At 39.8% G+C, this 14,768-nt stretch overlaps 1 protein-coding gene across 3 annotated transcripts in view; it reads right to left on the bottom strand.

Moving 5' to 3' along the window:
* mop (myopic) overlaps window positions 1–14,768 on the bottom strand; it is a 310,174-nt gene that overhangs the window by 145,328 nt on the left and 150,078 nt on the right. For all 3 annotated transcript variants that reach the window (XM_067151489.2, XM_067151488.2, XM_067151487.2), the window contains exon 12: window positions 7,238–9,859. In XM_067151489.2, coding sequence (XP_067007590.2) covers window positions 7,238–9,859 — 2,622 coding nt within the window. The remainder of the gene's footprint in view (window positions 1–7,237; window positions 9,860–14,768) is intronic.

Here is a 14,768-nt window from a genome sequence, read left to right as displayed (position 1 = left end):
AAAGCTCAACTATTACAGGGTTAGGGATGTAGTTATTATTAATCACATCCTATCTCAACGACAGACATCAAATTGAACAAGTTGAAAACCAAAGATCTGTAACACTCAAAGTAGAAACAGGTGTAGTTCAGGGCTCTGTTATAAGACCTCTCTTTATCTAAATGATGTACATAATTTACCTTGCAGATCAGTACTCTATGCAGATATTATCACTATCATAACAAGTGTTAAGGACTTAACAGTATGAGTATGAACACAGTTCTGTCAAATTACTGGGAATACATTTGGACTGTAAGTTAACCTGGTATACTCACACACATAAGTTATGTAAAAGAATGTCTAGAGGGTTATTTTTACTTCAAAGACTGAAAGAGTCAGTTAGCAGTAATCAGATGTGTGCATACTATGCTTTTTTTCCATTTACATTTATCATACGGTACTATATTATGGGAAAATTTAGGAGACTCAATATATGTGTTTAAGTGACAAAAGAGAGCAATAAGATGTACAGGGCAATTCAAAATGATGGACCTGATTTCATAAATTTATTCTGTGAAATCTAATAAAAATTTCGTAATGTGAGACATGTGCTAAGAACAGTAAACTCTCAAAGTATTCTTAAGTCATATCACAAGTGTTCTATGTGAGCACCTCGTGTAACAACATACACCAAGCCGATAGTCCATCTCCTGCCAAATCTTGTGTAGTATGTTGCGGCCAATCTCTGCGATGGCTGCTGTGATGCAGGCATGAAGGTCGTGGGTTTGTGCTCTTGTTTGTAAACAAAGCCACGTGCTTTTTGACAGCTGTCAGCAAACATCTTTAATCAACAGAGCATCGTGCTACTATGTTAGTGGAAGAGGTGGTACATAAACAAGATCCTTTATGAAACCCTACAAGAAGAAATCACATGGGTTAAGTTGGGGGAACGTGGTGGTCAACGAATGAGAGTTCGATCCTCCTGATAAGCACGACCTATCCAGCGTTGTGGCAATGTCTCGTTGAGTTGGCTCCAAACGTTGCCATGGTAATGCGGAGGAGCACCATCCAGTTGAAGGATGAAATCTGCACTATCCTCTTCGAGCTGTGGCAGGAGCCATTGTTGCACCATATCGAGAAAAACATTTCCTGTCACAGTAGGGTCAATGACGAAAAAGGGTCCATAAACCTTCTCATGGGAAATGGCACAAAACACATTCACCTTGAGAGAATCGCGTTGGTGTTCCACAACTTGATGGAGATTAGAAGTTCCCCAGATCCTTATGTTGTGTTTATTCACAGTCCCGGAAAAGTCAAAAGTAGATTCATCAATGAAAATTACCCTTCCGGAGTACCCATCCTCTTCCATTAATGCGAGAAAATCACACAGAAGGACGCTCGAGCAGCATAATCAGTGTCTTTTAAGGCCTGCACCAGTTGCAAGCGATAGGGTTTAATTCGTAAACGTTTCCGCAGAATGCGCCAAACAGTTGCGTGTGGAAGTTCAAGTTGCCTCGCTGCCTGGTAGGTGGAATTCTGCGGACTCCGCACGAAACTGGCACGAACACGTTCCACTGTCTCTTCCCCAGCCGAAGGACGGCCAGTCGACTTTCACTTACAGATGCAGCCCGTGTCTCTGAATTTTGCATACCACGCACGAATGGCTTTTCCAGTAGGTAGATCTTTTCCATACCTGGTACGGAAATGCCATTGAACACGAATCACAGACTTGTTTACATGGTAATCAAGCACACAGAACAACTCCTGCTCTCCCGCCGCAGCTATTTTCTTTACTCGCTTCCTGCACGCTCGTAACGGTTGAAAATGAAACCACGTGGGATGAAATCTAAACTCAACTAAACTTTGAGAGTTTGCCTTTCTTTGTACATATCTCACAGTATGATATGTTCATTAGATTTCATAGAATAAATTTATGAAAGCGGGTCCATCATTTTGAATTGCCCTGTATAAAAGGAAAGGCCAATATGGAGTCATGCACGCCTATGTTTCAAAAACTTGCTTATATGACTCCCCCATCACTATACATATTTTACTGCATGCTTAATATTAAAGAAAATCTTGATCTGACATCTCGTAGAAATGTACACTCATACTATACGTAGAGAGGGAATGATTTAGATTTACCACATGTTAGATTGAAAAAGACGCAAGAAAATTATAGATATAATGGGATTAAATTATTCAATAAGCTACCTACTGAATGGAAGGATATGCCCTTAAGTAACTTCAAAACATATCTAAAAAATGGCTGATATTAAACAGTTTTTACTCATTATCTGAATTTGAAGAAAACGGAATGTCAAGGGGCAAATATGAACGTCAGTACTTTCCTAATACACTCATGTTCATAAAAACAGAACACACTGAGAGACAAGAGATAGGAAGTTCATATTCACAGGACATGTTCATTAGTATGTTCTGCAGAAAAGATTAGCATTTCAGTCACCTAGGTTCAGCATGTGTCCTGTTGCCTATTAGGCACTGGGCCCTCCATGGCATTGATAACTTGTTCCATGTGTGATGATATCAACGCATGTAAGGTGTGAATGGTTTTGGGATATAGCCATCCATGTTGCATTCACTTGGTTTCAAGGTTCATGTTTGGTGGTTGGCATTGGGTCACAGCGCTGCACCTGTCGTTTCACCATATTCCACACGTTTTCGATTGGCGACAAGTCCGGTGATCGGGCGAGCCAGGGCAACAGTCTGGCATTCTGTGACAATAAGAAGGCATGTGTTCGTGCAGCAACATGTGGTCGTACATTGTCCTGCTGAAATATGGAGTCTGGGGTGTCGTGCAGAAAGGGTATGGCTACGGGTCACAGGATGTCATTCACACAGGTCAAACAGGTCACAGTGGCCTCGACATGCACCGACTATGATTTGTGGTTGTACCTAATAGCGCCCCACACAATAAGGCCCTGAGTTGGCGCTATATGTCTTGTGCGAATGCAGTCAATGTGATGGCTCTCCCCCTTTCTGCGGCGAACCAAAATGCGACCATCATTTTCAAACAAGCAGAACTTGGATTTGTCCGAAAACACTATTTGCTGCCATTCCTGTCCCCAGTGACATTGTTCCATACACCATTGCAGTCTAGCATGTTTACGCACATTAGTCTAAGGTAGGCGAAGAAGTGGACGACACGCCGGTAACCCAGACCGTAATAAACAGCGACGGACTGTCACTCCTGATAGTGTACGATGTGTTACACCGTTCCACTGTTGCGCCGGAGCCGAGGAGGATGCAGATCTGTCCTGCAATGCCATTCGGATGAGGTGTGGATCTTCTCGGGGGGGGGGGGGTGCTGGGCGGTGCGACCAGACCCAACTCCTCGTGTTCTACAGCCTTCTATGAACCATTCTGTACGCACTCGCACTGTCGACACACTTCGTCCCACACGAGCAGCAATTTCCCGGATGGATGCATCACGTTCTCTCATGCCAATAATGCGCCCCCTTTCAGACTCAATCATTTGACGGTACGGTTCTCACATATGTCTTCGAGGCATCCTGCATGTCTGCTCAGGTCACACTGATCCATTACCTTGGTTTATAGTGACGAGAGCCGCATTCACATTTTACCAGTTGGTGGTGGTGCGCCAAGATATCGATGCGGACCTGAGGGCCAACATGGTTCAAATGCTAATCATTTCTTCAGAACATACTAATGCACATGTACTGTAAATATGAACTTCCTATCACTAGTCTTTCAAGGTGTTCTGGTTTTTATGAACATGAGTGTAGGTAGGTAACAATGGTAGTTATGATCAGCCCCTCAGTTACTATTCAACAGACAAATCGCCCAAAGTGTCATGATAAGCTTTCATTTTACTTTTCAGTGTATATAAACCTTTTATATATAGTGTTCTGTTTTATGCCATTTAGATCTTTTTAGAAATTTTTGAAATGAAATTTATGTATTGTACAGTATACTCTCAATTAACCGGGCTAATGACCGGGGTGAATGGCACAGATAATTGGAAAACATGGATAATCCAAAAGCATGTGTTTATTGTAAGGAAAATGCCTTCTATAATATTTTTAAATACAGTACGGCACCATAAAAAGTAAGCTATGATGCACTTATAGAGATAACTCACAGACATTACTGTGCTCTGAAGAAGTCTGTAATGGTGCTGTTAATCTGCTTCCTTATCTCGAGACATTTTTTTGCATGTGTCACCACATTCAAACCCCCTTTGTCCCATATAATCCAACAGGGGATCTATACACTGTAGAGCTACAGAATGAGAAACAGTTTCATCACTTTCTTTTTCTTCAACCTCAATTAAACTGTCAAATTCAAATGTATTCTATTCCAATTACAGTATTTTTAATAAGGCAAAAATGTGCATGGTTAATCTGCAAATCGGATAATCTGCGCCCGGATAACCGAGAATAAACTGTATTTGACATTGTCTGTTGCAAATGTATGCTATCTAATGGCAATAAACTATGTTGTTGTTATAATTACTACTATTACTATAATCAAAAAAGACTCCACTTCAAAAATCCAACACAATTTGAAGCAAATTCTGAGAAATATCTCCTTTCTTTTGAATGGTTAAATTTCTTAGGTCTAAAATGATGATTGGTTTCATGGGAATGGTCAGCCTTGTGGATCTTGGATAATGCTTTGTTTACCAGGTATTTTTATTCCTTGTTCAATAATGTATGTTTTTTTACAGGTATGTTATAGGGCAAGGATGGCGAACCTTTTCCAACTAGTGTGTCTTTTTAAATCTGGTTTATTATTCTCAACTATCAACTGTGCCACTTATTTTCTTTGGAATGGCTACAAACCCCCTCACCCAACTTCTATCCCTAATTCCAAATTATGCTTCAAAATACATTATTACAATGCTGAGACTGTTCAATAATTAAGGCTGTGGCCTTTCCTATCCCATCATCGCCATAAGACCACCTAAATGTGTCGGTGCGACAAAGCCAGTTGTACAAAAACATTATTACATGTATATTGAAAAATAATACACTTGATTGCATGTCCCGTGGTCGTATTTTGCCAATCCCACAAAAATACATTCTTAAATATGTAAGTTTTATGAATACCTAACATTATTTGTAAAAAAAAATATGAGTGCCAATTGTAATACACAATATTGCCAAAGAATTTTAAGTGGAATATCGTTCTCAACTTTAGTGGGGAGCTTGTTGCTGTATCTTAGTAGCCATGTCATTTATGTTGGGTTCATAACTCGTCTTCAATAAGACACAAGAAGCACTTAGGTCCGAAACAAGACGGTTTCTAACTGTTGACTTCACAACGTTCTTTGTAGAAAATAGCTGCTTGCAGGCGTACTATGATCCAAACAAAGTAAGTAGCACTGTAGCAAGTTTCTTCAGGTCTGAAAACAATTTTTTTAAATGCTATTTGTTCGGGGCGTCGACCTAAAGATATTTTGCCCCCACTTGGAAATTGCGGAAGTGTAAAGCGTTGAATGTGAGGAAAGGAACGTTAAGGATGACACAAACACCCAGTCCCCAAGCCATGGATATTAATCATTTAGAATTAAAAGTCCCTGACCTGGCCAGAAATCGAACCCGGGGCCACTGGGTGACACGCGGACGCGTTGCCCCTTACACCGTGGGGCCGGACACCAAAAATATTTGTGGGAGGCTGTTGCACTGTTCAGGTATTAAGTTCTGTGGAGAGAGTATTCACCATCAACAGCACACTCGATTTTCACGAATGTACGAATTTGTTCACCCATATACTGCTTTCTTGAAATTCAGTCGTCTCCATTTGTAAACTGTCAATTTCTAATCACTCAAAAATTTACCTTAATATCGCTCATTTGTGCAATACGAGCCTTTAAAAAAAAAAAAGTGTGATAGTTTCTCCAAATCTGGAAATTGGGATAATATCCTGGCAACTATTTGTCTTACAAAATTCAATAAACAGTTACACAATAAGAATAATTACCTGCTGCTGGCAACCCCACACAAGCCAAACTTCACTAATTGACTGATATGGATGAACGAATGGCTCGCGGGCCACATATGACATTTATTTCACTTGGCTTCCGGACCTATCAGTGTTGCAGTGTTGCCATAATACACTTCCGAATGGAACGTTAATATGTGCAAGTGGTGTGCCACCGAAATCGTGTTCGCGTGTCACCTACTGACACGCGTGGCATAGGTTCGCCATCCCTGTTATAGGGTAGTATTTATATTTAACTTGTGTGTTCGACAGAATGAAAAGCTTTTACGTTACATTTAATATGTTATACACAGGAACCTGCATATTTCATTTTATGTTTTAGTGGAAATCAGGGCTTTTCTTCCCGGAGAATTAAGCAATTTTTTTAAAATTTCGTATTATTTTTAATCTTTTTATCATATTTTAAAGACATAACACTAGCCCTAATAGAACACAGACAGAAAATAAGACTCTTACTGACCAGCTTCTTAACCAGAATGACGTACGCGCATAAGTCGAGTTGATTAAGTGAGGGAGAGAACACATTTACCTTGTAAGACAACTTTCATTATTTTGTTTATTTTTTAAATTTTTTAAAAATTTATTTACGTTACACCGACACAGATACGTCTTATAGCAATGATGGGATAGGAAAGACCTAGGAATGGGAAGGAAGTGGCCGTGGCCTTAATTGAGGTACAGCCTGGTGTCAAAATGGGAAATGATGGAAAACCATCTTCAGGGCTGCCGAAAGTGGGGTTCGAACCCACTATCTCCCAGATGCAAGCTCACAGCTGCACGTCCCTAACTGCACGGACAAGTCGCCCTGTTTGTAAGACTGTGCTGGACACTACTGTTTATTCTGCCAGGGGGAAAAACTTTTATAACAAGGCAAACACTGTGAAACAGCATTATTATGCATATAAAATTGATAAAGTTGACATATTCGCGTTATTGTCTTATTTCGTTTTATTTCGCTAAATAAAGCTGTCTAATTTTCGAATTGTTAACAACATTAAGTATAGGTAACTCTTTCTTGAATATTTTAGGGAATATTGTTAAAAAGTTGGTCTTTTCGCAAACGTGAAAAACGCAGGTCCCTAGTTATACATGATCTTACTTTTCAATCTTTCTTTTCATAGAATTTATATTTTTGTTACGGTAACAGAAAAAATTACGTACCCAACTTGCATGGGATGAACTTTTCTGCCTTGTGCGTAAATCTTTCCACTCATGCAAGACAGATCCACTTTAACATGAGTTGTGTAAATAACTATTATCAGACACTCACCTCAAGTTTTGTCACAATTTCATTCTGAAGATCTTCAGATTTTAAAGGGATATGATCAGTAGCACCATTGATCTGAGCTTCAAGTTTTGATTTGACATCGGAGCTTGTCAATTTTGAGGCCTGTTCAGGAACTTGCGATGAAGGGACACTCCTTTCTAAACTTTGAATGGATGGGCTTACAACAATGTCAGTGGTAGATTTTTGCTTTACAGGTGACAAAACTGCAGCTTTCACTGGATGTTCTTCATTTTTTACTGAAACAACAGGCGTTTGCTGTGGAGTTAAAGGATCGTGGTTGATAGAAAAGTCTAGACCAGCCAGCAGATCCACATTAGATGTAGAAGCTTTGTTTGCACCATTGTTCAAAGAGGTAGAGGACCGAGATGAGCTCCCATGAACATTAGTAGTAGTGGTTGAATGTTGAGTAACATCACGAGCTTGCATGTATGTCATGGGACTCTGTGGAGTTTGCTGCTGCGTAATAGCCTGCGATTGTTGGAATGGCTGAGGATAAGGCTGCTGCTGTTGCTGCTGCTGCTGCTGCTGCTGCTGTTGTTGTTGGTGTTGCTGGTGCTGGTGCTGGTGCTGTAGCTGCTGCTGAGATGCATGCTGAGGGCTTGGAGAAGGACTTCCAACATTTCCATCAGAGTAGTGATACCCATAGGGGACGGTGTAGTAATAGTTCTGTCCATAGCCTTGAGCTTGATATTGCTGCATTCCCTGGTTAGCATTGTACTGGGCAGCAAAAGTTTGCCCTTCAACTGATGTTTGAGAAGAACATGTTTGGGATGTAGCATACTTCCCAGCATTTGTATAACATGAAGCTATGGATCCCTGCATGTACTGGTACTCACTAGACTGCAAAACACTGGAAGTAGGCATTGAGACAGAAGTTGGATGGGACTGAGACAAATATCTTGAAGAGGCTACAGGATATCCTTGTTGTATAGAACTGTATGATGGTTGTTGGGTACCCAATGATACCTCTGCTGATGAACCACTTGACACAGAGGTTGAAGAACCAATTGGTTTAGCATGAAATTCTCCACCGTAATACTGCATGGAATCTGAGGTAACAACACTTCCAGCACTGGATGTTGATGCAACAGGCTGCCAGGAATTCTGAGTGGCAGAGTAGCCTGTATTACTTTGGTATGATCCACTTGCTGAAGAATGACCATAGCCAGTTTGCCCAGTGTAAGAATAAGCATTTGACTGAGTTGACACAGCAGCTGCCTGAGAAGTTATAGCATAGGGATTTTGCTGACTTGTAAGAGCAGAGTAACTTTGTTGAGCTGGAACTGAATAAGGAAATGCTGATGTGTGCCCTGGTTGTGATGATGCAAATGAAGTTCCTGGGTATGAAGTTGTAGACGAATCATGTGAGGTGCCACCATATGCTGCTGCAACTCCTGCAGCTGCTCCTGCAGCACTTGGTAGTGATACAGGATATCCTGCTTGCTGGTAAGCAGGGTGCTGATAACCTGATTGTTCTCTCTGTTGAGTGTATGCAGAATGAGTAGAAACATACTGGTTTGGCATTTGGCTGCTTTGTCCAGCAGCAGGAAGTTGGTAAGATTTATCCTGTGGAAAGGCAGACTGAGCACTGGAAGGATCAGAATATCTTCCATGATTAGAAAGGCCTTCAGATTGAACACCATATGAATAGTTAGGATTGGGACTGTAACTTTCAGCAAAATGCTGCTGCTGCTGCTGCTGCTGCTGCTGCTGCTGCTGCTGCTGTTGTTGTTGTTGTTGTTGTTGTTGGGAATATGAATAAGGATGACCAGACGGCTGAGAAGCAGTATTATAACCCACGTCATAGGTGCCACTATAGCTTGCACTACTTGGAGGATAATGAGAGGATGATACAGCAGGATAAGGCACATATCCAGATGTTGATACTGATGTGTATCCAAAGGAGTCTTTAGGATAATTGCTGATAAAGGTTTTACTATCCTCTATATTCAGTTTCGAAGAGTTGCTGGAACAAAGAGAGCTCGACTGTTCGCCAGTTCCCTCCGAACCCACAGGGGCAGGGCGTACGGAAGGAATCCACTGTGCCGTTGTGGTACTTGGGACAGTTTGATCATAGAGACTGGGCTGAGATGATGGAAGTTGTGTTTGATTATATGATGGTGACATAGCAGCAGGATAATACGACCCAGATGAGCGATCGATGGATGCTCCATAGCCTCCAACAGCAGCAGCCTCTCTCTTCATGCTCTGCAAGTAATCCTTAAGTTTAGGTCCACCAGAACTGGGAGCATCCAAGTCAGAAGAAAGTGCTTCTGTTTCTCGAATCTTGTCAGGGAGTCTCTTGTTATTTTTAGCCAAGATCTGTTCACGCTCCTCCTCCTGCACCTTGCATGTACTCTTCACTCGCTGCAAAAGCTTGCCCACATTGGTTTCTAATTTGCGATAGAATTCCAAGCCCTTACTTGATTTGGCCAGCAAATCTTCGTATGCATTATAAGAAGCAATGAGAGCATTAATCGTTGATTCTCTTTTGCGAACTATTTCATTGGTTGCCTTCCGTATGCTGCCATAATGAGCATATGCATCAGTCAAAGCCTTCAAAATATTTTCTTGAGCATTCAAGTTCTGTTCAATCAAAGATACCTGAAAAGAAATGAGAACACAATTAATTTATTTTTTCTAAGGATTCATAAATTAAACCTTTTATTGGAGAATGCTCAATATGCAAAATGCACATGAGACCTCCTGTAGAGGCAGATAGATTTCCATGCCACCACACTACAATACATTTTTAAAATTTTTCAGCAAAATTTTCAAAAGATCTCCCATGCATAAGATTATATGTTGCTTTCAATCATCATACTTTAAGGCTTATGCATGTGAAAGAGGACAAGGGTAGCAGTGATTACCATTTCAAGGAGAAAAATAACAAGTATATATAACTTTCTTAACACGTTCACTCCTGGCTGTTTCCTAGCAACTTCCATGCGTAATGTTTTCTGTGAATATTCTGCATGTATGATGCCATGTTTTTTTTTTTTTTTACATAACAGACGGCAAAACAGCCCTACAACCAAAGGTACTCCTTCCACCCCATCAACATCCACGCGAACCAACCACTGTTTATTTTCCGTGGTCCTCCCCATCACATTACCACAGGCTTCAGGAGTACGTCTGGCTCAACCTCAAAGACATTACCGACTTACAGTCGTGGAAGTACATTTGCACCTTGCAATACGTACCAATGACCAGTTTTTCGAAAATTTGGAACTGAGCGCGAGGGTTGAATGTAAGAAATTTTGTTCCTGTGAGTCTTTGTGTTGGCTATTCTGACGGACTATTGGTATATCGAGTGGAATTGGCGCTTATTTCAGTGATGGAGCTTGTCCATATGTTGAATGTAAACAAAGAGTTGTGATCGCACAGTTTGAGTTTATCATTCATGTTTTAGCCCTATGCTCTGCTCTCCTGTAATTTCTTAAATGTTATATTTGTAATAAGTGTGTTATAAATGATCCATAAAAAATAACAGGATCTACTTAGTGCAAGCAGCTTAGTTTTTGAGGTTGGGATTTGTTTGTTGATGCTTGTTGTTTAAAGGGGCCTAACATCGAAGGTCATCAGCCCGGTTGGGATTTGTGAGGTTGTGTAATATACATAATGGGAAGGAGAATTGAGACTTGTCGCCACCGGAAGAAATGTCCTAATAAAGTGTTGGATAAAGTGAAAAAATGCCATTTCTAACAGGAATAAGAATGTAAGTACTAGTTTACAAGATCAGGTAGGGGAAGTTAAAATCCCCACACCAAATATTGTGCCCGGGGAATGCATAGTGTAATTTGGGCTAAGTGTCTGAAGAAAGTGTTTATGTCAAATAAAGAACTGGAGATTGCTGTAACATCAGCAATTGCTGAATTCAACATGGGTAGTGAAGCAAATGAGAAACTAAAAGCTAGTGTAAGGGGTGTTAAAGTTAGCAGCTCAGGACAGAATATTAGTGTAATGAGGGACAAGTGTAGAATTGACCACAGTCTGGGCGACAAAACAGCCCGAAGGAAACTAAAACTCTCAAAACTGCTAGTGAGGCCAGGAAGAAGGCAGCAGAGGGTCCAACATATGGTGCAGGGGAGTTTTAAGTCAACTAGTTTCAGGTATTGGACTACTGTTCATCTCTAAAATTTCAATCTCTTTTTCCTCAGAATTTATTTTCCAGCACTTTTCAAGATTCAAAATGCTCCTCATGCCACAGTTTTCAATCAATCTACTTGAATCTTTTAGGATAGTTTCAGATACAACCTAACAAACTGATGTGCAAATTTTAAAATACATGCAATAGTTCAGTAGCAATCTAGTTTTTTCTCATCATGATGATCATAAAATATACTTTGAAAGTTAAGCCTATGTGAAATAATTTGTTCCTTTCAGTGTAATTCAAATTTGTCAAAACCCACACATCACTTCTTTTATATTGGTCTTTTAAAACCAAGATTAAACTTTAAGCCAGATCTGTTGAGCCATTTGGCATGAGGAGCATTTTATAAATACATCGAAAATTGTTAAAAATATTGATAAATTTATGAATATCAAAAAACTGTTACTGATAGAAACTTGAAACTTTGTATGTTGTATCATACTGATACCGGCATTAAATGATCAAAATTCTAAGGCGATAGGATGAAAACTGTAGATTTTAGAATTTTCACAGATGCACTGCCTGAAGAAAAGACTAGGAAAACAACAGATAGGGAATCTGCCACCTGGGCAACTGGCCTTTATGCAGATCAGTAGTGATTGATTGATCTATATATATAAAAGCAAGTCGGTCTGGAGCGATGTATATATAAATATTTAAAAATGAAAAAAAGACGTGAATTAATGAGGCACTTCCAGAAATCTCAGAAATTTGAAACTTGGTACGGGAGAAGTCGATGACCCCAGCATCCCTAGAAAAATCGAAAATTCTCAAAATTCCCTCAAGGGGGCACGCTAGGGGGCCTCAAATTTTGGGCTCAGCATGTATAATTTATCCGAAAGAAAACCTATACGTTTCGTGGGCTTAAAAATGTTCGGGAATTTCCTAATTTTTATCCCCCGTCCCCCCAAATCAAGATGGCGGCACAACCTGCCAGACGAGGTAGAAAATTGAAATTTGGTAAAATTATAGCTTTTGGTCCCTAACCGACAGAAAAATTCCAAGATGTTCAAATTTTTCACTTTTTACCCCGAAAGATACCGAAATATGGAGGCAATTTTAATGACTGTGCAGACATTCCTTTTGAGCTATTTTTTGGCTATACGGTAAGTCGTATCACAAAACGGATGGCACAATCTCACTTCAATTCGGAGTGATCTACAACTTTGGTCCTATGACATTTTGTCGTATCTCTCTCCCTTATTATTATTATTATTATTTATAAGTTTCATATTCTGTATTGATTGGATTCAATGTAATAGATCTCTCTCCCTTATATGTTAGATTCGACCGTATTTCTGGATTGTTCGTAAATTTGGTTATTTTTACAAGTATATTTCATTGTTTGACACATTTATATGAATGATAGGATCATAAAGTTGGGTTCGCACATTGGCACGGTCGAGGGCCACATGTGGACCAAATTTCATGATTCTAGCTTATACATAAGTAGGCAAAAGGTAAGGTAAAATGTTACAAATGTACACAAATTTCACCCTATTCAAATTTTAGAACTGAATTTACCCACTAAATATGGGAGATACGAGGAAATGGTTTATAAACCAACATGCAGAGCGATAAATGAGGCGCCTGATGGCGCAAACCGTTTGTTAATATCACGCACCGTTTAGGAGTTACGAATCTCGAAGTGGAAGTCTGCACTTTTCAATGTGCTCATGCTTATCCCTCATCTATATATATAAAAGCAAGTCGGTCTGGAGCGATGTATATATAAATATTTAAAAATGAAAAAAGACGTGAATTAATGAGGCACTTCCAGAAATCTCAGAAATTTGAAACTTGGTACGGGAGAAGCTGATGACCCCAGCATCCCAAGAAAAATCGAAAATTCTCAAAATTCCCTCAAGGGGGCACGCTGGGGGGCCTCAAATTTTGGGCTCAGCATAAGAACGCAGTCGTATAATTTATCCGAAACGACAACCTATAGGTTTCATGGGCTTAAAAATTTTTGGGAATTTCCTAATTTTTATCTCCCGTCCCCCCAAATCAAGATGGCGGCACAACCTGCCAGACGAGGTAGAAAATTGTAATTTGGTGAAATTATAGCTTTTGGTCCCTAACCGACGGAAAAATTCCAAAATGTTCAAATTTTTCACTTTTTACCCCCAAAGATACCAAAATATGGAGGCAATTTTAATGACTGTGGAGACATTCATTTTGAGCTATTTTGTGGCTAAACGGTAAGTCGTATCACAAAATGGATGGCACAATCTCTCTTCAAGTTGGAGTGATCTACAACTTTGGTCTTATGACTTTTTGTCGTATCTCTATCCCTCATGTTAAATCTGGCTCTATTTCTGGATTTACCTAAATTTTGCACTTTGTACATGTATAATTGATGGTTTGAGTCACTTATAGGAAAGATGGGATCATCATATTCTACACGAAAATTGGCCCACCCAGCCAAATTCTATGTTTGAAGCTGTCGCATATGTATCTGAAAAGTAATTCACTGTGTGAAAACCTTACACAGATTTCACCCTATTCAATGATTCTAAAATATCATAGGGGAAGCCATTTAGATAGCTAAATCAGGCCAGAGTCGTCTTTTTATACAATCCGCTTTTCCAATATCAATGCACTGTTTAGCAGCAGTTATTCTGTAAATGAAGGTGAACATGCATACACTTCCGTATGTCGATCTACATTTATTAATTTAAGTCGATTTGTAGCGGTCTAGAAAGGGTTGTGTCTTACATTGTAATTAATACTTTACAAATCAATAGTGACTCTCAGCAGGAGGGCATCTCCTGTAGTAATCAACTTTAACTGGCAATAAGAATGGGGTAGTTCTCCAACACCTTTGTACCACTGTAATCCATAATTCCCTTCTTGATTTGACTAGCAGAAGGCAAGGAAGCGTGCATTTTTAAAATCTCTTTTACCTGATTCTCTTTATCATTAGGTATAGGTGCCCCAGATTATAAACAAATTTACCCATCAAAATGTGACTGACGTTACGCGTAGTGAATTGCGGCAGACAAGTGGATCTGTTTTTATCATTACAACTCTGCAACTCGCACTTCACATTGGAAACAACGTCAGCGGACCTCCCTATGCTTTTTCTCGCATACAATTAAATTTTTTTTATTTCCTTCATGTACAGCAATTTACTTCGATATCCGTATACATTGTAGAATACCGTTGCGAAGCACGGGTACATCTGCTAGTTGTTAATAAAGGGTACAGATCTCTGCACATGATTATGAGGGTATTTAGAGGTTGTAGTAAGGATGTAAAGAAGAGGGCATATAAGTCTCTGGTAAGACCCCAACTAGAGTATGGTTCCAGTGTATGGGATCCTCACCAGGATTACTTGATTCAAGAACCGGAAAAAAT

This window comes from Anabrus simplex, chromosome 7 (assembly GCF_040414725.1).
Source record: "Anabrus simplex isolate iqAnaSimp1 chromosome 7, ASM4041472v1, whole genome shotgun sequence".
Taxonomy (NCBI): Eukaryota; Metazoa; Arthropoda; class Insecta; order Orthoptera; family Tettigoniidae; genus Anabrus; species Anabrus simplex.
Note: the sequence above shows the minus strand (reverse complement) of the source record. Positions and strands in the feature narration are given on the sequence as shown.